Source organism: Podarcis vaucheri, assembly GCF_965113315.1.
Source record: "Podarcis vaucheri genome assembly, chromosome: 17".
NCBI classification, from domain to species: domain Eukaryota; kingdom Metazoa; phylum Chordata; class Lepidosauria; order Squamata; family Lacertidae; genus Podarcis; species Podarcis vaucheri.
The window spans coordinates 11295658-11323403 of NC_138755.1; the positions used below are offsets into that span (position 1 = coordinate 11295658).

A 27746-nucleotide genomic window follows, 5' to 3' on the forward strand; every position below is an offset into this window, starting at 1 on the left:
TTCCTTAAGATATTTGAAGATGGCTATTATGTCTCCTCTCAATCTCAATTTTCCAGACTAAACATACCCAACTCTCTCAACAGTATCTCATAAGGCTTGGTTTTCAGACCCTGGTACATCTCATCAGTCTTCGTCATCAGCACACATAGGAACCAACTTCTAAAGGTCGAGGTTCCTTCAGCCCCCCATTAAATATTTGAGGGAGCCACCCCCCCCCAGGTAGATGGGCATTGCCATTCAAATGGTCTTTGTGCATATCATCTTGTGATTAAGTGGGCTTACCTGGGCACCCCTGTTTGCACATGTTCCAGCTTGTCAACATCCTTAAATTGTGGTGCCCAGAACTAGAGACAGGACTCCAGGTGGAGTCTGACCAGGGCTTGCTGATCGGAAGGTTGGCAGTTCGAATCCCCACAATGGGTGAGCTCCCGGTGTTCTGTCCCAGCTCCTGCCAACCTAGTAGCTCGAAAGCACACTAGTGCAAGTAGATAAATAGGTACCACTGTGGCAGGATGGTAAATGGAATTTCTGTGCGCTCTGGTTTCCATCCCAGTGTTCTGTTGCGCCAGAAGTGGTTTAGTCATGCTGGCCACATGATCCGGAAAGCTGTCTGTGGACAAACGCCGGCTCCCTCAGCCTGAAAGCGAGATGAGCACCGCACCCCATAGCTTCCTTTGACTGGACTCAACCTTCCAGGGGTCATTTACATTACCTTTAACCTAGAGTGGTACTATTACTTCTCTTGTACTGGACACTAATGTAGATTCAGTCTGGAATAGCATGAGCCTTTTTTGCTGCTGCATCACACCGTTGACTCACGTTAAGCTTGTGGTCTGCTAAGACCCCTAGCTCCTTTCACATGCACTACCGTCAAGGTAAGTGTCCTCTATTTTATATTTGAGCAACTGGTTCTTCCGACCTAAGTGCAGAACCTTTCATTTGTCCCTACTGAAATTCATTTTGTTAGTTTGGACCCAGTTCTCCAATTTGCTAAGGTCATCTTGAATCCCAATTCTGTCTTCTGCAGCGTTAGCTACCCCTCCCAGTTTGGTGTCATCTGCAAATTTGATGAGCATCCCTACAATTCCTTCATCCAAGTTATGTTTACTTGGGAGTCATTAGAATCATAGAACTGTAGAGTTGGAAGCGACCCCGAGGGTCATCTAGTCCAAGCCCCTTGCAATTCAGGAATCTTTTGCTCAACGTGGGGCTCAAACCCAGAAATTAAGAGTCTCATGTTCCACCCAGCAGTGGTTCTCAAACTTTTTCCCACACTTTCAGAATAAAAATTTGCTTCTGCCACACAGAATTCTTTTATTGATAAGAAATACATTGGGAAACAAAAACAAACAACTCTTAGCAGTGCTTGATTTATAACACAGAACACAACTATTTTATATTATGATCGTAGGAAATCCAGAAAGTATAAAACAATGCAGCTACAGAAGAACGTGAATCTTTCCCAAAATAGAGTATTGATTTTCCTGGAATCTTCCGGCCATGCTTTCCATCCTCCCCTGCCACACCCTTTGGGGAACCACTGTTCTCAGGGAGGAATGCACAGGGCTTGGAGCAGCACGCAATCCTATATACCTGCATGAAGTGGGCACCTGCCAAAATCTGCTGGTGAGGGCTTTGGCTCCCTTGCCTGCTGTGTTTAGCAGGTTTCTCTTTGAACATAGATAGGAAGCTTATACAGTCATACCTCGGAAGTTGAACACCTTGCGACTTGAACGTTTTGGCTCCCAAACGCCGCAAACCCAGAAGTGAGTGTTCTGGTTTGGGAACGTTCTTTGGAACCTGAACGTCCGACAGGGCTTCCGATTGGCTGTAGGAGCTTCCTGCAGCCAATCGGAAGCCATGCCTTGGTTTACGAACGTTTTGGAAGTCGAATGGACTTGCAGAACGGATTCCATTCAACTTCCGAGGTACGACTACAGACATGGAACAAATCACCCAGCAGCCCCAGAACTAACTTCTCTGATTTGAACACATTCCTTTCTGCAAGATCTAAGGTGGGGTTTTGCTATTTTGTTTGTTTGAGGGGAGGGGGACACACAGAGATATTTTAAAGGCTTGAACCCAGGTGCCAGGATATTCTTTGCATTTGCTCTGCCACCGACCACTGGTTTGGGAGGCTTGCAAGTTTGTCTCTGAGCTGCAGGTGGTATTGCTGGATCTGCAGGGGAACTTAATCAGGCATGAAGAAGAAGAAGAGGAGTTTGGATTTGATATCCCGCTTTATCACTACCCAAAGGAGTCTCAAAGCGGCTAACATTCTCCTTTCCCTTCCTCCCTCACAACAAACACTCTGTGAGGTGAATGAGGCTGAGAGACTTCAGAGAAGTGTGACTGGCCCAAGGTCACCCAGCAGCTGCATGTGGAGGAGCCGAGACGCGAACCCGGTTCCCCAGATTACGAGTCTACCGCTCTTAACCACTACACCACACTGGCTCTCTAACTACATTATATTGGGGTGTGCCAAAATCCTAACAGGTGGAAGATTCTGGGACAGGCCTAAATTGGAGGCTCTTATAATGCAATTACTTTCTGCCATCTTGTTGTTGCAGACCAACAAATCCTTTTCTGGGATTTTTCTCACTGTACCGTACTTAAATAGACAGCATTCACCTTGAGGCAGCTTCACTACTACTGAAATAGATCTGTACGTGGATCCACTTACATGCTGAGGCAGTGCTTTTTTTCTTTAAAAAAATGTTTAGGGGTACTCTCATTTTCCTACTCATATTGAAATACTGCCCCTCAATGAGGCCAAACTTAGATTCACAAAATGTTTAGGGGTATGCGTACCCCCGGGGAAAAAAGCACTGTGTTGAGGTATTTTTTCACAGTATAACCACATTTATTTTATCCACTTGCTTTTAGTGGCTTAAAAAGGGAAAGTTGGGAAACTAGAATTCCCTTTTCTCAAAGGGCCCAATTCAGGTTCCTATACAAATCAACAGTAGCTTCAGACTGTTTCCGTAGCAACCACATCACTGAGACAAGAGCAAATCAAAGGAAGATGGGTGGACAGGTTATCAGACTCTTGCATCCTAATTCTGTGTGTGTTCTTACTCAAACAGGACGTCACTGCATTAAATGGGGCTCACTCCAATATAAATGTGCATAGACTAGTATCAATAAATATCAAGTGGATTAATTGCTAATCAGCTGGACATTCTCTTTTCCTGACCTTAGAGATGAAACCGAAGAAAGATTTAATAAGGGAAAATTGCATGTAGAGTATCTGGTTTTTCAAATAAACCAACTAAGAGGCAAAAGGAGCACAAGCAGGCCTGAGCTTCAGCATTCTTCTCCAAATAATATTTGGTATTTTCCCTGTCAGGTGTCCAGAATGATAACTCCCACTATTGTAAGAACTGGCCAGTATGATTGCAAGCAGCTCCACTTGTTGGCTGTAGTGAGGATGCTTAGAATGTAGGAAGAAGGTGGAACAGAAAACCAAAGGAAATGAGGACTAATGACACACAACAGCGTCATGGTCACCCTGTCAAAATGGCCCAATTTCATTTCAACTTCTATTTACAGCTCATTGTGGTCTAAAGGACAAGGGGAAGTAGTTTTGAGTCGCAAATCTTAAAAATGAGGTAGCCACTATTCTCATCATACAATTAGGGAACAGACTGAGGGGGGGAAGGGGCTTGCTTGCAGCCACCCAGTGAGTTTGTGCCCAGAAGCTCCTAGATCTAGCTTCTACACACCATGGAAGAGCATGCTTTCCCTGCCTCTCTCTTCACTAGTCTAAGGCACAGAGCAACAAGGTGCTTGTGGGGAGCTCAGCTTACCTTCCAGGCTGAGCCGAATGCTACACTCAGGTGAATGCTACCCGCAGGTGAAGCCAAACGGATCTCCCCCTGATGAGAATGCCAAGCTAAACCTTCGGAGCAAAGCATCACCACTGGTTCTGTGGAACCTTCTAAAGGAGGGAGGTTCTGAAAGAAGGCAAGGCACCTGGAAGAGTAGCTCCATCCAGGAGTCCTGGCAAGGCACAGCCGGTTGGCGTTTCGCCACAGGTAAGTCCATTGCCACTCAGGTAGGGAAGCAATGCAGGTGCCATCTCAGGCAACAACCACAGAGCACCATTTCCCCCTGCAGACATCGGGCAAACCAGCCCAAGAACTGTTGCCAAATCGAGCTGTGGTTGGGCAGAGGAGCAGGGTGGCATTTTGAGAGATGGAGGAGACACACAGACACACACACACACAATTTGCTTCAGAGAGTGCCAACAAAGGATTCTTGGGCCATTCAGGCTTCTTCATTTTTGATGGTGTCCAGCTCTGCGAGATCACGACTAATGTGTCCGGAGCTGGTAATCTGGAACAAAAAAGGTAGAGACTATGTTAGGCCTGGGTTGGGCCAGAAAGGTTCTTAAAAGTTCTGCCTTTTCCCAGAGCAGCTGTTATGCCTGCAGGAGATGTTGAGCGATCAGGACAGGCAGGAACGAACCTGCAAGGAGTGAGGTAGCTTTAGCAACGTGCTCTCTCCAGCTCTCAAAAGTTTCTCGTCTGTGAAATGGGAACACTGACAAGCTACCCCGCAGGGCTAATAGGATGGTGGAAAGTGGCCAATACTGCGTCAATTAAAAAGGGGGGGGGGCGTTTCCAGAGATTGAGAAATCCAAATAATTACAAACCTGTATTGCTTCTCTCTTGGGTAGATTCACAGCTAGAATTGCGAAACATATAGGCAAAGAACGAGCCTTGCTGAAAGGGAATCAGCATAGCTTCTGCACAGGGAATCTTGGGACACGTCTTTTAGGGGGACTTGTTAGACATGGTCATGGTCTGACAATCTAAGCACTACACCACATTGGCTCCAGCAGAAAAGACTCGTCATGCAGCTTTTAGTACAGTGGACGCTCGGGTTGCAAATGTGATCCGTGCAGGATGCACGTTCACAGCCTGCAGTGTTCACAACCCGCAGCGGCGCATCTGTGCACGAGTGTGTTCCAATTCAGCACTGCTGCGCATGCGCAAAGAGCGATTTGGTGCTTCTGCGCATGTGTGACCCCCGAAACCCAGAAGTAATCCGTTCTGGTACTTCCAGGTTTCGGCGGGTCCATAACCCGAAAAAATGCAACCTGAAGCGTCTGTAACCCGAGGTATGACTGTACACGGAAAGTGCTCAGCCAGGGAAAGCCAATGTCTGCACAACCTGTATGCAGCTCAGCTTCCTTGACAACTTACCCCCACTCTGGGTGATGTAGCGGACCCAAGGCAGAGCCTGGTACCCACTCTTCTCAATTATCTTCATGTACCGCACCTGGGTTAGAGAGGGGTAGCAGAGGAGAGGACAATATCAAAGGAGGGCATCCGTCAACCTCCTCTAAACCACCCATTGCCAGCTGGTCACAATGAAAGGCACTTTGAGTCTATGCAGCAGCTTGGCAAATTGCCCCTGCCCCACCTTCTCCCAAAAAAATATTGGCTGCATTATTTATTATTATTATTATTATTATTATTATTATTATTATTATTACCACCGCCCTTCATCCAAACATCACAGGGCAGTTCACAACATAAAAATACAAAACGAAAACACAAAATACATAACAAAAGCAAAGCACACCAATAACCCCGCTCCCACAGACACATTTAAAAGGCCATAGGATGTTAATCAGCCAAACACCTGGCTGAGGAGAAACATATCCGCCTGGCGCCTAAACATATGTATGTAATGAAGACAAACCTAGACAGCATCTTAAAAAGCAGAGACATCACCTTGCCAACAAAGGTCCGTATAGTTAAAGCTATGGTTTTCCCAGTAGTGATGTATGGAAGTGAGAGCTGGACCATAAAGAAGACTGATCGCCGAAGAATTGATGCTTTTGAATTATGGTGCTGGAGGAGACTCTTGAGAGTCCCATGGACTGCAAGGAGATCAAACCTATCCATTCTTAAGGAAATCAGCCCTGAGTGCTCACTGGAAGGACAGATCCTGAAGCTGAGGCTCCAATACTTTGGCCACTTCATGAGAAGAGAAGGCTCCCTGGAAAAGACCCTGATGTTGGGAAAGATGGAGGGCACAAGGAGAAGGGGACGACAGAGGATGAGATGGTTGGACAGTGTTCTCGAAGCTACCAGCATGAGTTTGACCAAACTGCGGGAGGCAGTGGAAGACAGGAGTGCCTGGAGTGCTCTGGTCCATGCGGTCACGAAGAGTCGGACACGACTAAACAACCAAACAATGAAGGCGCCAGGGCATTTGTTTGTGCCCATCTCAAGTTTGTGAGAAAGGAACGCTTGGATCGTTATTTTTCGATGAACATTTTAAATTGGCCTCAAAGCAACGGAAGGGCTGTAGCTCCGTGGTAGAACAGATACTTTGCATGCAGAAGGTCCCTGATTCAATCCCTGGTAGGGCTGGGAAAAACTCATATGTGAAACCCAGAACTGTCAGCATAGACAATGCCAAGCTGCTCTACGGACCATTGCGATGGTCTGGCTGAGCAAAACACACCTCCCTATGTTCCTAAAGGAACAATAACCTGATTAGTGAGCCAAGTATGGCTTACGTGAGGGGAAGGGGAAGAGAGAGAAATGGTCACCTTTTGTATCTGCGTATTTGCTTTGTTCAGGCTTGGGAAGGGTGCTTAATTGGGGACAGGTAGGAGAGCAGAGAAGGAAAACAAGCCATTCCACCTGTACTCCAGACATTCCCATTTCTATAAACTAAGGAACAGAAGGAAACAACACCTTTCCCCACTACAATGAGCTTGAAAGGACTGGGTCCCTGTTTACAGCAGCAGCAAAAATTGGATGGGAACATCCAGGAAGTCTCTTGACACACATCTCCTATAGTCAACATTCCCAATAGAGATTTATTGTGTGTCAAACCCGCAGGTGATCCTGCTATCATTGCTAGATGAGAACTTTCCGTGTTGAGGGTTGAACAGAAAGACTGCAGCAGACACACACACCCGTTGTTTTATTTTGTTTAATTTTTTAAAAAGAGGGTTGCAGGTAAGGCTAGGATTCTGGGTTACATAGTCCCTATCCTACCTAGGAGAGCTAGGCAGAGAGCTAGGATGCAGTGTATTCTCTATTATTATTATTATTTCAATTTTAAAATTACAGCATTTTCCATTCTTTTACAGTAGTTCTTTTAGACGTCCCACCCAGCGTTCCATGACAGTTCTTTATAAATCTTACTTGACTACATATACATTAATTCCTTCACCTTCTTTTCCACATTCTCATAGCCTTTATATGTTGTCAACTGTTGGTCACAAGGTATCCCCTACCTGGAATTTATATTTGAGGTCAATTTTTTTGTAAATATTCCCCTAAATACTTCCACTCACTCCTCGTCCGTTTGGAGTGTATTCCCTCCCATCACCAGCAGGAGCCATTGAAACAAGTTCAAATATTGGACTTCCAGAGAGTTTAAATCCTCAGCTACAGTGTAATCGAGATGCCCCTTTCGTATGCAGCTTTGGGAAGAGAGTTTAAATAATTCCAAGAACCATTTTACAGTGGTACCTCGGTTTACGAACTTAATCCGTTCCGGAAGTCCGTTCTTAAACCAAAACCGTTCTTAAACTGAGGCACGCTTTCCCTAATGAGGCCTCCTGCCACCAGTGCCCTTCCACCGTTTGGATTCCGTTCTTAGACTGAGGTAAAGTTTGCACGCAAACCGGGACACTACTTCCGATTTTGCGGAGTTCGTAAACCGAATCGTTCGTAAACAGGACTGTTCTTAAACCGAGGTACCACTCTATATCAGCAGATGGTAGCTACTTGCGCTTAACGTTTTAACCAACCACATGCCGTTTGCACTAAATCACAGCTTGGAGTCTGCAGTCAACCCAGTTTGCCTCTCAGTCACCCCCCCCCCCAAAGTTAGCTCTCAGAAGTGTACAGAGTATGGGTAGGCAAACTAAGGCCCGGGGGCCGGATCCGGCCCAATCACCTTCTAAATCCAGCCCACGGACAGTCTGGGAATCAGCGTGTTTTTACATGAGTAGAATGCGTCCTTTTATTTAAAGTGCATCTCTGGGTTATTTGTGGGGCATAGGAATTTGTTCATCCCCCCCCCCAAACAAATATAGTCCGGTCCCCTGCAAGGTCTAAGGGAGTGTGGACCAGTCCCCTGCTGAAAAAGTTTGCTGACCCCTGGTACAGAGCCCCACTTCTCCATCTTCCAGTCAACTGCAGCTCACCTGTATCCCAGAGACTGTGAAGTAGGGGATCTCAAAACGGACTGAGATGGGCGGACGTCCCTCCAGCTCCTCATTCTCAACACTGGGCAGCCCAAAGTGGGCTCTCATCAGGTACTCCTTGCCACCCTGCAGAGCCAAATGCAAGAGAAGGTAAGGTCTTCTTCTTTAAGTCAATGGTTATGCAGGCCAGCCAATGCAACAACCTGACCCTAATAACCAAGAAGTGTAAACGAAGTTCATCAGTGGCCACAGGAAATGGGTAAGAAAATGCACTATGGCATTTCTGGAAGTCCTTACGGATCACATCCGTGTATGTGTGTGTTTTAAATGTATTTTTATTAAAGATTTTTATTTTTATTAAAGAAAAGTACATGCACTGTCTCTCTTTTCAAGTTGCATTTTCTATGGATCAGTTTCATTTGTTGTGGGACATTAGTATCACATGCAGTATTAGGTTGGGAAGAAAAGGGGGGAGGGGAGAATGGTGAGTGGAGTGGGGTGGTAATGCTAATTAATAATAATAGTAATGGTTGTTGTTGTTGTTAATACCCTGCCCATCTGGCTGGGTTCCCCAGCCACTTTGGGCAGCTCCCAACAGAATATTACAAACACGATAAAACATCAAAGATTAAAAACTTCCCTAAACAGGGCTGCCTTCAGATGGCTTCTAAAAGTCAGATAGTTACAGGCAGGTAGCCGTGTTGGTCTGCCGTAGTCGAAACAAAATAAAATATAAAAATATAAAAAATTCCTTCCAGTAGCACCTTAGAGACCAACTAAGTTAGTTATTGGTATGAGCTTTCGTGTGCATGCACACATGTGTTTCAGAAGAAGTGTGCATGCACACGAAAGCTCATACCAATAACTAACTTAGTTGGTCTCTAAGGTGCCACTGGAAAAAAGTCAGATAGTTTATTTCCTTGACATCTGATGGGTGGGCGTTCCACAAGGTGGGTGCCACTACTGAGAAGGCCCTCTGCCTGGTTCCTTGTAACCTCACTCCTCGCAGGGAGGGAACCGCCAGAAGGCCCTCGGAGCTGGACCTCAGTGTCAGGGCTGAAGGATGGGGGTGGAGACACTCCTTCGGGTATACGTCTATTCTTTTACTTAGTGCATGTGTGGGGTTTCGCATCAGCACCACTTGTATGGGTTCTTTTGCTATTCGCTTGTTGCACTTCCCTAGTGGTGAGAGAGGTTGGGGTGGCCAAGGGTGTGGTTGGTTGTCTTTGGTTGGCTGTAGTGCAATTTGGTTTTTTGTTTGAGTGGAGGGTGGGTGGGTGGATTTTTGGATCAGTTGCATTCATGTTTTCTCAAGGTTTGCTGGCACCTAATGGACAGGGATTCATGAGCAGCTATAGCACACTCAATAGTATAAGCACTTGACCAGTACCAACTGCTCACCTCTTCCATTGCCACCCAACAAACTTGCAGGAGCACTGGACCATGTAACAGAATTGCCCCCTTCCCAAATGCAATGGAAATGTCCTGGAGTTAAACCTGCATCTTTGAAATCATCTGCAAAATTCAAAGGACAGAATGGGGGAGGAGATTTGTGGGAAAGGGGGCATCTCTCTCACCGGGAACGACTTGATGCTCCAGACGACAACATTCTTCTCAGGCTGGTATTTTGCACTGCCGATGCTGGTTTTGAACTTGGGCGAGTCGGCATCACTCGGGACCGGGACACATATCTCTACTCCATTGGCCACCGATTGCTTCTTGAATTGGCCCTTTGCCTTTCCAAAAGGGAGAAAGACAGAGAGATGCTCACAACAGTCTGTGTTTCACCCCTCCCGCCTATGTCTTTGCCCCCCCCCCCGCTTGCCTTCAAAAGCCGTCCGGGAAGGCAGGCAGGGGGGAGCAAAGACTTTGGCCCCCCGCCTGCCTTCAGAAGAGGTCCAGGACCTCTTCTGAAGGCGGGCGGGGGGCAAAAGTCTTTGTCCCCCCTGCCTGCCTTCCCAGGGGCTTTTACATCGCCCCGGACAGCGGAGAAGTCCTCCGCTGTCCCGGGCGATTTTAAAATGCCGCCCGCCAGCATTTTAAGATCGCCCCGGACAGCGGAGAAGTCCTCCGCTTATCCCGGGGTTTTTTAAAATGCTGGGGGTGGGAAGAAAAGCCCTTGTCCCCCCCCCAGCCTTCAGAAGAGGTCGGGGGACAGACTGTCCCCGGACCTGGTCTGAAGGCGGTTTCCATAGGAACGCATTAATTGATTTTCAATGCATTCCTATGGGAAACCGTGCATCGCAAGATGAAAAACTCGCAAGAAGAAAAAACTTGCGGAACGAATTAATTTCGTCTTGCGAGGCACCACTGTAATTAGATGCAATAGAATAAATAGAAAAAAATGGAAACCTGGGGAGGGTGGGGGGGATGTCCAGGGATTTAAGTAATATCATGTGTGAACAAATTGAAAATGATTTAAATGTATATGAATTTTGTCTAAAAAACGAAAATAATTTTATTTTATTTTTTTAAAGAGAGAGAAGGTGAGCCAAAGCAAGTTTTGAGCCAGGAGGGGCAGAGCTCATCACTGCTGTAGTGCTCCATGGAAGACTGGGAAGTGATCTCATTTCTCCAAAGCCCATACAAATCCCGCTTTTTGGATGATTTGGAGCAGCTGTTAAGAGTGAACAAAATCTATAGCAATAAATACCCAAATATATTTTGTCCTCTTTATTATGTTTTCCTCCGATCACCTAAGGGTAGCAGTATCCCTCAAAAAGAAACTCACCTTCACCATAATCTCCACTCGGCTGTGAGAGAACTTCTCAATGACAGACTCTATCCAGATGAGGGGCTTCACCTTCAAGCAAAGAGAGAGAGAATCTCATTCATGGGGTCCAGAGACTCCAGCAGGTTAGAGCCAAAGAGCAAAAGGTTAATGGGAGGTGTGTCAGGCATGATGAAAGCTCAGAACACCTACAAATCCTGTCATCTCGGCTTCATCAGTCCTGTATACTTGTGCCACCTTGGAGCAGCCAGGCGAAAAACCCTAAGAACCAGGTCGTATTTATCTTGCATTCACCAAAGAACTCTTATCACCATTGTTTGGTGATTGCAAGATAAATACTACAAGCAGTTATTTTCCTATTGCTTGAACAAGTGCCAGGGCAATAGGACACATCTGAGGGAGGAGAGAGTTTCATAGCTGTCAACTTTCCCTTTTTTTTGCAAGGAATCCTATTCGGAATAAGGGAATTTCCCTTAAAAAAAGGGAAATGTTGACAGCTATGGAGAGTTTTTGGATCAACCATCCCTGGCCTTCCTCTGAGCTTTAACATTTAACAGCAATGAGTTCTATTAACTGTCATGCTGGGGGGGAAAGAGATCTGAGAAAGAAAGCAATGCCTGTGGGAATGTACAAAATGATGGGATTATTTCTAGTGTGGTTTATCCAAACAGTGCAATAGTACATATATAGGATTGCTGTTCCACATGTTTTATAGCGGCAGAGAATAGATGTCTCTATATATAGAGAATCTGCACCACTACAAGGTCAGCCAGCTGCAACCGTGAGTGGCTCAAGATCTGAAGATAACGCACATGGCTTCCTCAACAAGGAACCAGTTCGTCAACTGGGCATAATTCCTGCTGTTAAGTTGTGGGCAAACATATCAGACGACACAGCAATTCCTCCAAAGCAGCTCTTTATTTGTAAGCTGGAACAGAACTGAACTGAGGAGCACAGTCAGCCTGCTTATATAGAGCTCCACTAGAATGCAACAGTAACCATTTTCTGTAACTAGCCAATCACTGAACGTCACTTTCGATCCTTCATTTGCATACAAACTATCCAATCACTGAACGTCACTTTCGATCCTTCATTTGCATAACTATCTACAGTATCCCCCTGCTGGCCCAGGGTGAGAACTTCAGTACATAACACCTGCCATCCTTCTGCAAAGAACTCTCTCCTCGCCGGCAGCATCAGCCTATAGATAAGTAGGCAAATGACCTAGCTGGGCATGTATCATTAGGAAAAAGATTATCTGGGAAAATTAGGCAGCTACTGCCTCAGTGCAACCATGCACAAAGGAGTTGCCTCTGTACCCAATGAGATCACCATGGCATCACTTTTTCCTGGGGTCTGAATCCCAGACTAACCTGTGTGTTCAGCCGATAGGACATGAGCTCAAAATCTCCATCAGGTGGGATAAAGGAGATGGTCCGGTCGTTGTCAAAACGTGACAGCCGCACACATTGATGGAACTTGACATCCTCCAGCTCCACAGACTTATTTTTTCCACCTGAGAAGTTAGAAGTGTGGCTGTCACAATTGTCCAGGGGATAGCAGGGAAGAGACTATGCTCTAGCCAGAGAAAAACAGCTGCCTGTCCTTGTGATTCTTGGCCTCTTTAAATCTGAAGGTTCGTTATTGTTCCACAAGATGTGTATTTCTTTAAAGGCCAGAGCAAATAACATGACCTAGTTTTACAGCTGTGAAGCAGTATAGCAGGTGCTGTTAAGTTGTGGTAATTAAGCTGTTGGGTATGGTATATAAAGAGCAGTATGTAGCTCTCTCGGTACCCTGGTGGATGGGTCATGCTTATTGATTTACTGTAAAAGGAGTTTTTGTTTTTGTTATTAAAACCTAGCAAAAGTTACTTTTGCATTCCTTGTAATGTGTGGTCTCCCCAGCACGCCTTCTGAAGCGCAACTAATCTGCAAATAGCCAACACTCAGAACACTCAGAACTCCAAGCGTTCTGTGGGGAAGGTGCTTGCAAATAATAAAAATAAAATAGAATAATAATTTATTATTTATTCCATACCCATCTGGCTGGGTTTCCCCAGCCACTCTGGGCAGTTTCAAACAAAGTATTAAAATACAGTGGTCTGTTAAACATTAAAAGCTTCCCTAAACAGGGCTACAACTGTAAAAGTCTGGTAGTTGTTCTTCTCTTTGACATCTGGTGGGAGGGCGTTCCACAGGGCGGGTGCCACTACCGAGAAGGCCCTCTGCCTGGTTCCCTGTAACTTGGCTTCTTGCAGTGAGGGAACCGCCAGAAGGCCCTCGGCGCTGGATGATGGGGGTGGAGACGCTCCTTCAGGTATACTGGACCGAGGCCGTTTAGGACTTTAAAGGTCAGCACCAAGACTTTGAAAAGGAGGTTGTTGGTTGTTGTTTTTTTAAAAAAAACGTCATTATTAAAGCCCTCAACTTTAAAACACAAACACCCAAAGACTGGAAGCAGCAGAAATATGTGAGTATTTGGCATAAAAAAAAACAGAGGCTGTCCATTCCCAAAACATTAAAAGTTACCAGGAAGTTAATGACGAACAAAAGAAACTGCATTTTTCATAGACACATCCAGATGTGCGGGTGCTGCTCTGGTGTTTCAGCACAAAGAGAGAGAGGGCCCCCCAAAAAATGCACCTGTATGAATGCTACTTTTAAAAATAAGCTCCTGGCCTGAAATTACACCTTATCTACATAAAATGAAAAACCGCAACAATAAGCAAAATCTCTACTGTGTTCCCCTGCCAAATCTAGTGTCATTCAGCCCAACACCTCCTGCTGCTGGAGGCTCTCTCTGCCCAGCCCACCCAACTGTTGGTGCTCCTGCTTTCAGGGCACTGGGTGACTTACGTCCTGTGATCTCAAAGAGCACCCTGTCGTTGAGGCCCAAACGCAGCTCTGGCATGCCGGAGAGGAAGACCTTCAGCTTGATGGAGCCCACAATCTCACTCAGCAGGACACTCCCATTGGCATTAACCTGGAAGACAGAGCAGGGTCTGAGTCTCGGGGTCACAACTCCTCCCCTCTCCATTCTTTGCCTGGAAGAAGGGTGACTTCTCCCTCCTGTCCCTGATGACAACCAGGCTAAAACTGCAGCAGCAGTCTTGGAATGAGCTAGTTCAGTTTAACGCAGTTTGCTGAATTAGTTCAAAAATCTCTGAACTATGCCTTATAGTACACTAGTGTTTTTAGTGTTCTGTTGGAAGCCGCCCAGAGTGGCTGGGGAAACCCAGCCAGATGGGCAGGGTATAAATAATTAAAAAATTATTATATTAATTAATACAATTATTAATATAATTAATTAATACAATTAAAATTGTGGAAACCATTTGGAAATAGTGTATTTCTGAGTTTTGATGGCTCATAGCCCCACTTTTTTGGAGTAATACCATAAAATTACATATCAATAGAAAGATAATTTAATGAAGAATGTAATGCAACAAAGTTTGTTCAATTATCTGTATTCTATCAAAAGTTATAGCCAAATAACCAGAAAAAGGATGCACAATCTGCTTAGGTTATAGTAGCTTCCCATCATCTGAATGCAGCCAATGAGCATGAGTGTTTAGAGAGACAATCATATGTTATGAGCCGTCAAACCTCGGAAATGCAATTTTTCCAAAAGGTTTCCACAACTTTGGCTACTAGTGTAGTTCCCACAACTGCCGAGTGAACTGTATGTAAATTGTTCATTTTGAGGGAGAGCTTTTAAATGTTTTCTTAGCTTCAGGTTCAATCTCCTACATGCATTTTCTACTGATTACATTCTTTGGGCTTTGAAGTTTAAGGATCATAATTGTTGGGAATAATAAACCAAACAATTCACATTCCACTGTGTTTTCTTAAGCATATTTTATACTTCAGTCCAGCAGCTTGTAACATTCTGAATGCTGAGGGTAAAATAATTGGATGTATTTGAACTGAACACGAACAGAACTAAAGGGATGAATATAAACTGGAATTAGTTCCTTTTTGGACACCTTGAATTTGAATTCAAACTAGTCCCTTTTAAAATGGACTTTCAAAGCCCAGGGAAGTCCCCCACCAGTACACAAAACATCATGGAAACAACATTACTCAGTACTTAGATGTGCTGTGTGCAAACTAAAATCATATATGAGTTGGCAGACTCAGGCATATCGGATCTGCTTTGTTTTTGCACTAGAAACCAGAGATCCTCCAACTGGATCTAGGTGCAAAATGGGGGTGGAGAGAGAAACAGCACACAAAATCAAGGAACATGTTCAGCCCAGAAGTGGATCTCAGTACAAGAACTGAGGGGAAGAACCATAAAAGTCACTTTGTGCTGGGCGGGGGGGAGGTGGGATATTTGCATTGTCGGGGGTTGGACTAGATGACATTTGGGTTCCCTTCCAACTCTACGGTTCTATGAAATGCACTAAATAAATAAGGTAAAGGCAAAGGGACCCCTGACCATTAGGTCCAGTCGCAGACAACTCTGGGATTGCAGCGCTCATCTCGCTTTATTGGCCAAGGAAGCCGGTGTACAGCTTCCGGGTCATGTGGCCAGCATGACTAAGCTGCTTCTGGCGAATCAGAGCGGTGCACGGAAACGCTGTTTACCTTCCCGCCAGAGTGGTACCTATTTATCTACTTGCACTCTGACGTGCTTTCGAACTGCTGGGTTGGCAGGAGCAGGGACCAAGCAACGGGAGCTCACCCCCTCGAGGGGATTTGAACCACAACCTTCAGATCAGCAAGCCCTAGGCTCTGTGGTTTAACCCACAGCGCCACCCGCGTTCCTGTAAATAGCTTAAAGGTAAAGGTAAAGGGACCCCTGACCATTAGGTCCAGTCGCGGATGACTCTGGGGTTGCGGCGCTCATCTCGCTTTATTGGCCGAGGGAGCCAGTGTACAGCTTCTGGGTCATGTGGCCAGCATGACTAAGCCGCTTCTGGTGAACCAGAGCAACGCACGGAAACACCGTTTACCTTCCCGCCAGAGTAGTACCTATTTATCTACTTGCACTTTGACGTGCTTTCGAACTGCTAGGTTGGCAGGAGCTGGGAACGAACAACAGGAGCTCACACACTCTAATCACAAAGAGAGAGAAATCTATTCCTGCCCTTCATTTCAGCATAAAGGGGTGTGGAGCAGCTTCTGTTGCTATTGAGAAACCCAGAAATCACCCAGGGATCTCCAGTAGATCCCGAGCTACCTTTTGCCCACTTTCCTTTTCTCATCTTATCATCATCTCTTCCGAGCTCGTTTGCTGTCAAAGCTGATGCTCTAAGAGGAGAAAATACTGGTTCAGGGCAGATCACCGCCATCCCTGTGGGAGCACCACCGTCACCAATGGAAACCAGCATTTCTCTCAAGGGAGACACACACGGCCTCCTCTGAGAAGCTGCCAGCGACACAGCTTTCCTCCTGCACTCTGCTGAGAAAAGCCAAGCACCTGAGCAACTTCATGTCACCAGAGTTGATGCCCATGTAATATTTAATGGAAGGGAATTCCATTGGGCAGGTGCCGCAAGACAAAAGGCCATGCCAACTTTTTCGGCTCCTCACAATGTTGCCTGGATACCTACGTACCTAGGTGAGCCAGACGGACCCACATTTCTGCAATAACTCACCAGCAGATTGACAGACTCAATGACATCAATGAAGACTTCGTTCTTCTTATATTTGATGCCCTCCGACCTCCAGGAGACTGCATTGGTGACGGTGGGTGGAACGCGGGATTTGCCCGTGTCGAGCTTGTTGCCCTGCTGAGTGATGTACCTACATCAGGGTGAAGAGGGGGCGAGATCAAGATCCAGAACTGCCCTGATAAGATGCAGTCATTCCACCTCCCAGCAAGCACACCTTTTCAAAGGATTGCGGGGGACTGTAAAGAGCACCTTCTGCTATCTAAAGCAGAATCAGAATCTCAGCAAAACTTCACATTGCCTGGACTGAAACGCAAATTCACAATAAAATGTATGTTTGAAATATTGATAGTTCAGATTTTGACATTCGCTTCTGAGCCCCCCAACACTGAAATTTAAGTATCTCTTCAGACCTCATTTTCCCCAAACTGAGACCCCCTCAGAAATAAAGTTTGGCCCAAGCAGAATGATTAACATCTGAATTCAACAGTTGAGATTTTACACATGGGAAACATTTTGTTCCACTTGAACTCCTATATACCCATCCTCAGCACATATAGTTTTCAAATCCTGTTAGGTCATTTATTTGCACAATGTCAGAAAGAGGTAGCAGGAAAGCAGGGGGAAAAAGGTTAGGAGAAGGGGAGCAGACCAAGTGACTCACTCTTGCAAAATTTTACTATCTGTTGTCTGGGGAAACCCAAAATCCATAAGCTCATCCAGCAGTTCATACACAATGACAAAATTGTCGCGGATGCTCTCTTCTTCCAGCTCCTTGAAATATTCCGAAAAGACCTGACAATGAGAGAATGAAAGGTTTCACCCTACTGGATTTTATACAGAAGAGGTGACCCCCCCCCAGTCCAGGGGTGAAGAGCCTAGAATTCCGCAGCCCCAATACCCAAATTCCAAATTCCAGAACTTTGATCCATCTACATTTGGCTCAAGTGCATCTTTCTTGCAGAATTCCCAGTGTCGGATGCATTAGTCATTGGGAAAGGAAGACAGATGGGTCCTTCTGGTATGCATAAGGGGCAGAGAGTTGGTTTCATATGGGTTGATATACCCCCATTCCAGTTTTGCCAGATGGCGACGTCTACTTCAGTTTTCCCCAAACATCTGATAAGCGGCACACTTTTATTCTGAATTAAAATAGGAAGCAAATCCAAAGTAAATTGGATTTACATTTAAAGTTCTTAAGTGTAAGAGTGTTATTTTAAACTGGTTTCCATTGGTGCTAAAATGTTGGTTTTTTTTAATTGCTCTGTTATTTTAATTGTTGTAAATCAGAGATGGGGAACCTATGCCTCTCCAGATGTTGCAAGCTACAACTTCCATCATCCTTGTCTATTTGCCATGCTGTCTCAGGCTGGTGGGAGCTTCTGGAGGGCACAAATTCTTCACCCCTGCTGTAAATTTTATAAAACTGTGCCTTGAAGTTATTATTACCTTTTAACAAAACTTGAGAGTGAATACACTAAAAGACAGCATACAAGTTCAGTTTTCAAAGGCTGGAATCAATGGGGTAGAAGAAGCCAGTTTTTATGCTACAAGGGGCAAACTGGCCTTTCATCCCTGGCCCCCAAAAGATACTATCAGGGTTTGTAGTGCCAAAAGCCTCAAGATCATTTGCGGGGAGGGCAGAGGTGCCAACCTGGCAAAAATATTGGGGGACCCCAGGTATGCTCTGCCCAGCACAATCGATCACATGATGCAGTTGACACACAGCATTTGAATGGCAATGCCCATGAGCTTTGGGGCAGGCAGGCCCCATCAAATATTTTATTGGGGGGGTGAAGGGATCTCAGCCCCTAGGAGTTGGCTCCTATGGGGGAGGGTGTGTGTTATCTGCATGCTACTCCAAGCCAACAGAATAACACAATGGGGAACTCAAAGATAGCATCAGCCTTTCCTATCTTGGTCCCCTGTTCTTCTTTGTACATCTAAAAATGGCTCCTTGACTTACCTCTACCACTTTATAGAGAAAAGAATACACTAGTGAGGCATTGGCATTCTTCATGGTTAAGGCCACCACTGCACAAAAGGTTAAGGGTAAAGAAAGAGATTTCTGAACTGATGGACTAGAGACTTGGGAATGGTCGGGAAGGAGTATTGGCTTTGGGGGACTCTAGCCTAAATAGAGGACATAGCCACCAATGCCAGGCAGTAGATGAACATTGGGATGCACAGAAACCACATGTGGATTCTTCAGTGGTTGTTTCCTTGGACTGGATCTTGCACCAATTTGCAGTTTTCCCTTTTTGGGACCAGCCTTTCAGCTCTCATCTGACAACTCATCTCCTAACATGAGGCTTCTGTCTAGCCGAAAGGATTCTGCACATGCTTCATTCTTGCCCAGGGGTCAGCAAACTTTTTCAGCCATGGGCTGGTCCACTGTCCCTCAGACCATGTGGTGGGCCGGACTATATTTTGGAAAAAAATATATGAATGAATTACTATGTCCCACAAATAACCCAGAGGTGAATTTTAAATAAAAGCACACATTCTACTCAGGTAAAAACACCAGGCAGGACCCACAAATAACCCAGAGATGCATTTTAAATAAAAGGACGCATTCTACTCATGTAAAAGCACGCTGATTCCTGGACCATTCGCGGGCCGGACTGAGAAGGCAATTGGGCTGCATCCGGCCCCCGGGCCTTAGGTTGCCCATTATTGCCCTTTCTCCATCATTCCAAAGAAGTTCAGAAACGCAGGGCCTGCAATCTCCACTTCGCTGAAACTTAGGAGCACAGGGCAAGGCTCACTGAAAATAAACTGCCAACATTATATTGCTGTTATACAAATCTCTGGTGCAACTGCATTTAGAATACTGTGGGCCGTTCACGCAGCACATAGACTGTGGTGCTCCCTCCCAGAGAAGGCAGTAATGGTCCCCTAACTTGGATGGCTTTAGAAGACAAATTCATGGAGGAAAAAGCTATCGAAGATTACCAGCCTTGCTGGCTATGCGCCACAGTTGGAGGCAGTAGTGTTTCTGAATCCAGTTGGACTTGGGTTTTGCCCCTCACAGGGGCTGCAGCCTCCCACCCCCCTCCCCGGAATTAGCTCAGGCTCTGAAAGGATACAGTAAATGTTGCTGTGCTTGATCCAAAGGAAATGCACTTTCCCGCGGGACAGGAGTGGCGTCAGGGCACTTTCTTCCTCCTTCTGCATCAAGAGCGGCATGAAGTAGTCAATCTCTGACATGCTCACATCTCCTTTGTAGTTGCGGCTGATGAGGGGCTAGAGGATGGGAAAGAAGCTTAAGTCACGCTAGCCTTGCATGGCTGACATTGAGACAGCCATAGTGCATTGCTCACGTTATCGCTTCCTCTAAGTAGCATCATGTATGTCATTCACCCACACACCGTTTTCCAGGGAGGAGGTTTAGACTGGGACCCTTTACCCACTTACCTGGGAGTAAGCCCCGTAGAACTTAATAGGACAGACATCTGAGTAGACACTCTTGAATTCTGCTGTTAGATGCAAGTCTTCAAGGTTGCATTCTTACCCTGTATTCCCTGGCCACATACGCGAGTGCTCCAAAAGCACATCCCGGTCAAATAAACAATAGATCTTCTCTACCTAACGGGCCTTTAATTCTCTCCTTTGTGCTTTTCAGAGCCGGCTCTGTCATTAGGTAGAAGAAGCAATCGCTTCAGGTGACAGCAGTCACAGTCCCACACAGCATTCGCCTCTGTGGGAGAACAGAAATGTGCACCACAAGCCTCTCATGTACCCTCTAATCTTGCCAGCTGCTGTCTGGTGCAATGGAGGAAACCGTCCCCCTGGCACAGCTGAAGTAAGATTCAACTGCCAATCTGGCCAGCTTCTCTACATGGAACAGGAAGGGAAGCAATATCGTCCTTTGCTTCAGGCAGCAAATTGTCCCCTGGTCTTTTTGACAAAGTTGTTATTTTAGAGATGTGGTGGGAGGAAAAGGAAAATGCAGCTGTACCATAATATTCCCCACTTCCAGAGCTATCTCTGTCACGGACCAGGCTTCCCTTTCATGCCTCACTATTTTCAAAAATGCGATACTGTACCTCCATGATCTTGCCCGCACAAGATCCTATTCAAAATGCAGTGCATAAACTCAGCTTTGTGTAAGATAGGGGGCACCCATCATCAGAAGGTTCCCCAAGTACTTCACTTCCAGCAAACTCCTATAAGCTAACTACTCCAAAAGTAAGTCCCATTGAGTTCAGTTGGGCTTACTTCCATGAAGCAATGCAGCCTTAATAGTTGTTGTTGTTGTTATTATTAATAATAATATACATGTAGATGAATTTTTGGATTGTTTAAAAATGCTTAATCAGAGTATAACAGCCCCTTATGTATATTTATTACCATCCTATTACAGAAGGGGAGGGGGGCAGTGATGCAGACAAACTAGTATCCCTAACTAACAGGACCAGTGGTCAGGGATGATGGGAGTTGTAGTCCCAAAACATCTGGAGGGTCAAGTTTGCCTATGCCTGATGTAGACTGTTGTTTGCCTAACAACATGTAGTAAACGTGTATCTGAAGAAGTGTGCATGCACACGAAAGCTTATACCAAGAACTAACTTAGTTGGTCTTTAAGGTGCTACAGGAAGGAATTTTTTTATTTTAACATGTAGTAAAGCTATAGCTGCACTGAAACTTGCATTATTACACAGTACAGTGGTACCTCGGATTACAGGTGCTTCAGGTTACAGACTCCACTAACCCAGAAACAGTACCTCAGGTTAAGAACTTTGCTTCAGGATGAGAACAGAAATCATGTGGCGGCAGCGCGGCGGCAACAGGAGGCCCCATTAGCTAAAGTTGTGCCTCAGGTTAAGAACAGTTTCAGGTTAAGAACAGACCTCCAGAACGAATTAAATTCTCAACCCGAGGTACCACTGTAATTGTAATTGTTAATAAAATTGCTTTGGGGGGGATTCTATAAGAGCGGGGGGCAGGGAGTAAATGTCTGAACAGTATTAGCATGCGTCTCATTCCAGTATTGAACAAACCGAGCAGTCTAGCAAATAAATCTGTTTGTCACCAATCTCCTCGATCTTGTGTTCAGATGTTGACTTTTCCGCTCAGGTTCTTAACTGCTACCTTGCGCTAGTTCTGATGCTGTTCCTCTCTTCCACAAATTGGCCTGCTACTGTTCTGAACCCTGCCATCAACTGTTCTTGTTGTTGTTGTTTTGAACGGGTAGCACCAGGCAGTTCCAGTGTGCACAGCTTATCACCCAGAAAACAAATGTTTTTTTCCAGTTTCTGTTCCTTAAAGTGATGGGCTCAGGGCTCATTCTGCTTTGCTGCTACAACTCTGGCCCTGCTCTTTCACCCATTTGAAGCAACCTAGCTGGTCTAACAGGCTCCCTGATGCAACCAGAGCCAGCAGGGTGGCAGAAAGCAGGTCCACACGCTCCGGAAGCAACATTCCCAGGCTGCCTCCGTTCACTAAGCGGTCACAATTTTCAGACCGCTCCTCAGCCTAGAAAAGGAGGGCCAAAAAAAGTCTCCTTCACACCCACTGCAACACGAAATAGCCTGTGATGGAGCACCAACGAGCCTCAGCTCTGGGATAGGGGATGCCAGCCAGACGATGGGCCCCATCTCCCGGAAGGTGGGAGCCGCAGGAAGAAACCTTGCCACCAGGGCCAGGAGCACCCATCTCTCTTCTTGTGCCCAGAGGCAAAGGTGGCCTAGCAGTTAGAAGACACAGCCAGGCCACCTGGGTGCTACTCATCTCCCCACCTGGTCTCATGAGGCTTTAACTTCCTCTCCTCCAGGCTGAAAAGTGAAGAGGGGGATATGGGTACACAGTATGAATGGAACCAGGTAACACCCAGAAGCTTGGATCTGGCGAGCGGAAATACTGGAGGGCGTAGAGAGAAGGGGGAGTTATTTGGGAAACTTCGCCTGGAGGGCGGAGGCTGCTCTGCCCCACCTGAGAGGAAGATCTGGGGGGTCACACTCACCTTGCCTTTCAGGTCAAGGATAAAAACTGCCGAGGCGGACATGCTGCTCCTGCTGCGCCCACTTCCTCCTCCTCTCCTGCTTCGCTCGCTCTCGGCAGCTACCTGGGCTAGGTGAGGGCGCTGCGCCTACAGGTGAGCTGGGCTGCCTTAAAGGAGAGGAGGCGGAGGCAGCAGCAGCAGGAGGGTGCGGGATAGAAGTCCTCCGACAGAAAGGAAGTGGGAGGACAGACGTCGCAGTTTCTCTCTCGGGCGAGGGGCCGGACAGACGTGTGCACGCGCGCAAGCGAGTAGCCCCATAGGATCCCAGCCGAGATCCCGATCCCGTGTGAAGAGAGGCTGGGAAGCAGAGGAACGCCCCGTTCTTAATTCTCCTCTCGGTTTCCCCATTGAATCCGGATGATGAGTTGGGTTTAGTTTGGTTGGGTTGTAAGTTCTCTTTGGGTTGCCCTGGGCAAGATAAAGGGAGCAACAAATTTAATAAGTACTAAACAGTAACCATAATGATGACGACGGCTTAGGCGTAGCCAAAGAGGGGCGCCCCTCCTAAATCAAGTAAATAAATAAAAATACTTAATTAACTGAGGTTCTGCCCTCCCAACAGAAATCCTGAATACGCCCATGGATGATGTTGATAAAAGGCTCACTTGGTGCCTTCAATATATATCTTTAGGCATCAGGCGAAAACGTTTCTCTTCAACCAGGCTGATTAACATTCAATGGCTTTTTATTTTATTTTTTATATAATTTTTATTAACATTTCTGTTTAAATTTAAAGTACTAATTTTTACATCTTTAAGATATCATTGACTTCCCTTCTTCTCTTTCCATGGTTCATTTTACATATCATAGATCCCTGCATATTTTACAGAAACTATACCATTCAGTATTCCATTATTACATCCATCAAAACTTATTTACACTGTTGAATTTATCTTAATGCTGCCAGTGTTTTCAACTGTACACCGTTATTTCCCATATATTCAATAAACGTTTTCCAATCTTCTCTAAACTTATGTTCTTCTTGTTCTCTTATTCTATATGTTAAGTCTGCGAGTTGTGCATATTCTGTCAACTTAAGTTGTTGTTCTTCTTTGGTTGGGACCTTGCTCGTTTTCAATTTTTTGGCTAACAAAACACGGGCTGCAGTACAGTCATACCTTGGAAGTCGAACGGAATCCATTCTGGAACTCCATTCGCTTTCCAGAATGTTCAGAAACCAAAGTGCAGCTTCTGATTGGCTGCAGGAAGCTCCTGCAGCCAGTCAGAAGCCACGGAAGCTCTGTCAGATGTTTGGCTTCCAAAAGTAGTTCGCAAACCGGAACAGTCACTTCCGGGTTTGCGGTTTTCAGGAGCCAAAACGTTTGAGAACTAAGCTGTTCGAAAACCAAGGTATGACTGTAGTAGCATTTTTTAATGTGCTTGTGGGGGGTTATTGGTTTTTGTTTTATTATGCACTTAGTATTCTCATTTTGTGGTTTTTTTTCTGTTGTGAATCACCCTGTGCTATCCGGATGAAGGGGGATGAAGGGTAGTATACAAATTGAATAAAAAAGAAGAAGAGGAAGAGGAAGAGGAAGAGGAAGAAGAGTGATCCACATAAAAACAGTGTCCCCCAACAATACAAATCCATCAGGAAGTATTTCTGACTCCTCTTCCTTTTCACTTCTCAATGTATTTGTACCCAGGAGTGCTTCAGTCGAGGAAAAACATTTTTAAAATAAATAAATAGTTTTATGATTGAACAAATTGCTTGGGATACCTTTAGGTATTTAAAAAGATAAGAATATAATAAACGCTAATCATAGTGCTGATGTTCTCCCCACCCCTTAGCTGTAAGCTGGATTCTGTGTGTTGCTAGTGGCAATGCCCAGAGAAGCCGCTGTGACTGGGGTGGGTGAATGTGGGAGAAGCAGCCGGCCGCCTGGAATTCTACAGCTGACGAGGCAGCGCATGGCAGGCCTTCCATTGTGCTTTGGCGACAGCGATGACTGCATGGGAGTGATATTTCAGTGGAGGCAGTGATGCCCTTCACACAATGCCAGGCTTTATGAGGCCGGGAGAACTCTGTGTGTATGTGTGCGCGCTAGACTTAGGATTAATCCCAGCTGGAATGTGCACAACTCCTCCACTGCAGGCAATGTCAGTAATGCTATGTCTGAGCCACAAGAAGACCCTGTAGAAGGCCAGAAAAGCTGGACAAAGGACCTCTGAAGCCTGGAGGGAGGAATACTGTTTAAAAAAGCTCCTTGCATGCTTTCAGGTTGGATATGAATAACTGTCACACAGCCAAAGATGCTGTGTTCTCTCTGTGGGTCCTGGTACTTTATGTGCCATCCTTGGACTACAATGGTTATGCTCTACCTGCACAGCTCAAAACAGCAATGCTGTCAAACACAAGTTGCTGGAAACCACAGGAGGGGAGAGGGCTCTTGTCTGTTTCCCCTCACAATTCAAAGTGTTGGTGCTGACCTTTAAAGCCCTAAACGGCCTCGGTCCTGTATACCTGAAGGAGCGTCTCCACCCCCATTGTTCTGCCCAGACGCTGAGGTCCAGCGCCGAGGGCCTTCTGGCGGTTCCCTCACTGTGAGAAGCCAAGTTACAGGGAACCAGACAGAGGGCTTTCTTGGTAGTGGCGCCCGCCCTGTGGAACGCTCTCCCACCAGATGACAAAGAGAAAAACAATGACCAGACTTTTAGAAGACATCGGAAGGCAGCCCTGTTTAGGGAAGCTTTTAATGTTTAACAGACCACTGTATTTTAATACTTTGTTGGAAGCCACCCAGAGTGGCTGGGGAAACCCAGCCAGATGGGCAGGGTATAAATAATAAATTATTATTATTATTGTGTTCATGTTCTCCTCACTGGTTTCCCACAGGCCAGCCACTGGGAGAACAGGGTTCAGGACTAGACGGGCCCTTAGCCTGATCTACTAGGCTCTTCTTATGTTCTTAACCTGTGCTTTCGCCTTCCCCCAGCCCTTTTCAATTCCTCCCACCTTCTGGAGCAGACAGGATTCTTGTACTTCTCTGGAGACTGGCTGGGGGGTAGGCAAGGGGATCAGGTGAAGAGCAGATCCAGCTGAAACACCACTTTATTTATTGTTTTATTCATTTATTTATTGGATTTATATACCGCCCTATGCTCGGGGGTCACAGGGCAGTTCACAGAATAAAATCAAGATCTAAAATCACAAAATACAATAATAAAAACAACAACCCAATAGCCCTCCCCCCAAAAAAACACATTTTAAAAGGGCATAGGATGTAAATCAGATCAACCAAAGGCCTGGTTAAAAAGGAACGTTTTTGCCTGGGGACTTAAAGGAGTATAATGAAGGCGCCAGGTGAACTTCCCTGGGGAGAGTATTCCACAGACAGGGAGCCACTGCAGAGAAGGCCCCGTTCTCGTGTTGCCACCCTCCACACCTTTCAAGGAGGAGGCACAGAAAGGAGGGTCTCAGAGGATGGTCTCAGGGTCCGGGTAGGTTCATATGGAAAGAGGCGGTCCTTGAGGTACGGGGGGTCCTGAGTCCTTCCTTCCTTTGTTCTCTAACACACACTGCTAAAATGGCAGGGCAGTTTTCCTGTTTGCACCTGATAAGCCTATTATGGAAGATCAGGTTGTGTGTGTTTGTGTTTTTAACCCTTACATGGCAAACTGCACCTGCCAAATAAGCTTGCCAACCTTTAAAACCAGTCCCCACCAGCTGGCTCCTGTGCCTTTTAACAACAGCTTGAAAAAATAAATAAAAGGAACAACGTCAAATGTTGGAAATGTAAAAGAACAAAAGGTACATTATACCACATGTGGTGGACTTGCCCAAAGATTAAAACCTTTGGGGACATGATCCACAACGAAATAAAAAAAATTGATAAGGACATCACACAAAACAGGCAGAGGCATATCTATTAGGAATTTTAGATAAATATATCCCAAAAGGTAAAACTAACTTATTTCTATACGTGACAACAGTGGCAAGAATTTTGATTGCTAGCTATTGGAAAGAAGACAGCATCCCAACAAAAAGAGAATGATTGGGGAAACTTTGCAAGTACCTGGAACTAGCAATGACGGATATAATAAGGAGAAAATTCAAAACCATGGTTATGAAGCAATGGGAGTTATTAAATGATTATTTACAAAACCAGGGCTCAACTATAAAAATCTGGTTGTGTTTAGAATAATATTGTGCATAATATAAAAATATAAATATAATATAATATAATATTTTAAAAAATGTGCATAATATAAAAAATATAATATAAAAAATACAAAGTGAGACATTAAGGAAATCCAAAGGGAAAATATGAAGAACAGAGGATCTGACGAACGGATTATTAAAAACACGTAAGGCAAACGGTGGAAGTCTTTTAAAAACAACAACACTTTTTAAGGTAGATAAGGACAAGATGAAATAATACAATTGAATATAAATATAGATGGGAAACGACTATGTATAGTGAACACTTATCTACTTTTAAAAAATTTTCACCTATGATCCTTTTCTTTTACTTCTTTATTTTTTCTTTGTTCTTTTTTTCTTTTTTCTGATATCTTTCATTTCACTCCTTTATTGTGAAAAGCACAAAATTTAAGGGGGGGACACACAAAACAAAAAACCCTAACAACAGCTTGATTGCCAGATGTTGGCGAATGCTCCTTCTCCATGCTGTGAAAAAGCTTTGTGAAAAAGCAGCAGAAAAGCTGCTGTCCAGCACATTTCTCTCTCCCCCCCATCCCCATTGGTTGACAAGCACCAACTATACGCCCCAGGTACCCTCTTCTGTACACCAGTTAAAGATTCAGAAAGAGCCCTGTCCTCACACTGCACCTAATCACCTTAGATTACACAGTATGAGTAAGATCCAGTGGCTGGCTAGCAGTTTGCAGGCACAGTCGCAGAAGAGAAGAAATCTGTTTTTGTTGCTATAGCACAGACTCTGGGTATAACCAAAATCAAGATTTGGACTGACTGGTAAAATCATGAAAACCACACATACTGGGAGCAAGTCCATGGTAGCAAGTTAACACAGGCCAAAGCTGCTACAAATGGCCCTGCCAGGTTTAGGGTAAAATATCAACAGGAAGACCCAGAAATTGCTTTGAGCCTCTCGGGTAGGATTTCCAGCTTGACATGCAGAAATCTATAGATCAAACTTTGCACAGCAGGGTCTTATTAAAACGTTGACAGTTAAAGTCTTCTTAAAATAATAATAATAAAATGATGATGATGATGATGATGATG

At 45.3% G+C, this 27746-nt stretch overlaps 1 protein-coding gene across 2 annotated transcripts in view; it reads right to left on the reverse strand.

Annotated features, from left to right (window-relative positions):
* AP1M2 (adaptor related protein complex 1 subunit mu 2) overlaps positions 1-22692 on the reverse strand; it is a 122417-nt gene extending 99725 nt beyond the window's left edge. Inside the window, exons 1-12 of one of the 2 annotated variants that reach the window (XR_014214788.1) lie at positions 22502-22692; positions 19626-19782; positions 18503-18570; positions 17201-17331; positions 16522-16669; positions 13775-13901; positions 12290-12432; positions 10917-10988; positions 9763-9921; positions 8186-8311; positions 5211-5286; positions 3385-4338 (exon numbers count right to left, since the gene is read on the reverse strand). Coding sequence is in view for 1 of the 2 variants with exons in the window: in XM_082205039.1 (XP_082061165.1) it covers positions 4316-4338; positions 5211-5286; positions 8186-8311; positions 9763-9921; positions 10917-10988; positions 12290-12432; positions 13775-13901; positions 16522-16669; positions 17201-17331; positions 18503-18570; positions 19626-19782; positions 22502-22543 (1272 nt within the window). In the remaining variant the exon portion in view is untranslated. Of the gene's footprint in view, positions 1-1289; positions 4339-5210; positions 5287-8185; positions 8312-9762; positions 9922-10916; positions 10989-12289; positions 12433-13774; positions 13902-16521; positions 16670-17200; positions 17332-18502; positions 18571-19625; positions 19783-22501 lie in introns of those variants that run through there. The other variant, XM_082205039.1, reaches the window with a different exon arrangement.
* Positions 22693-27746: the final 5054 nt, after the last annotated feature.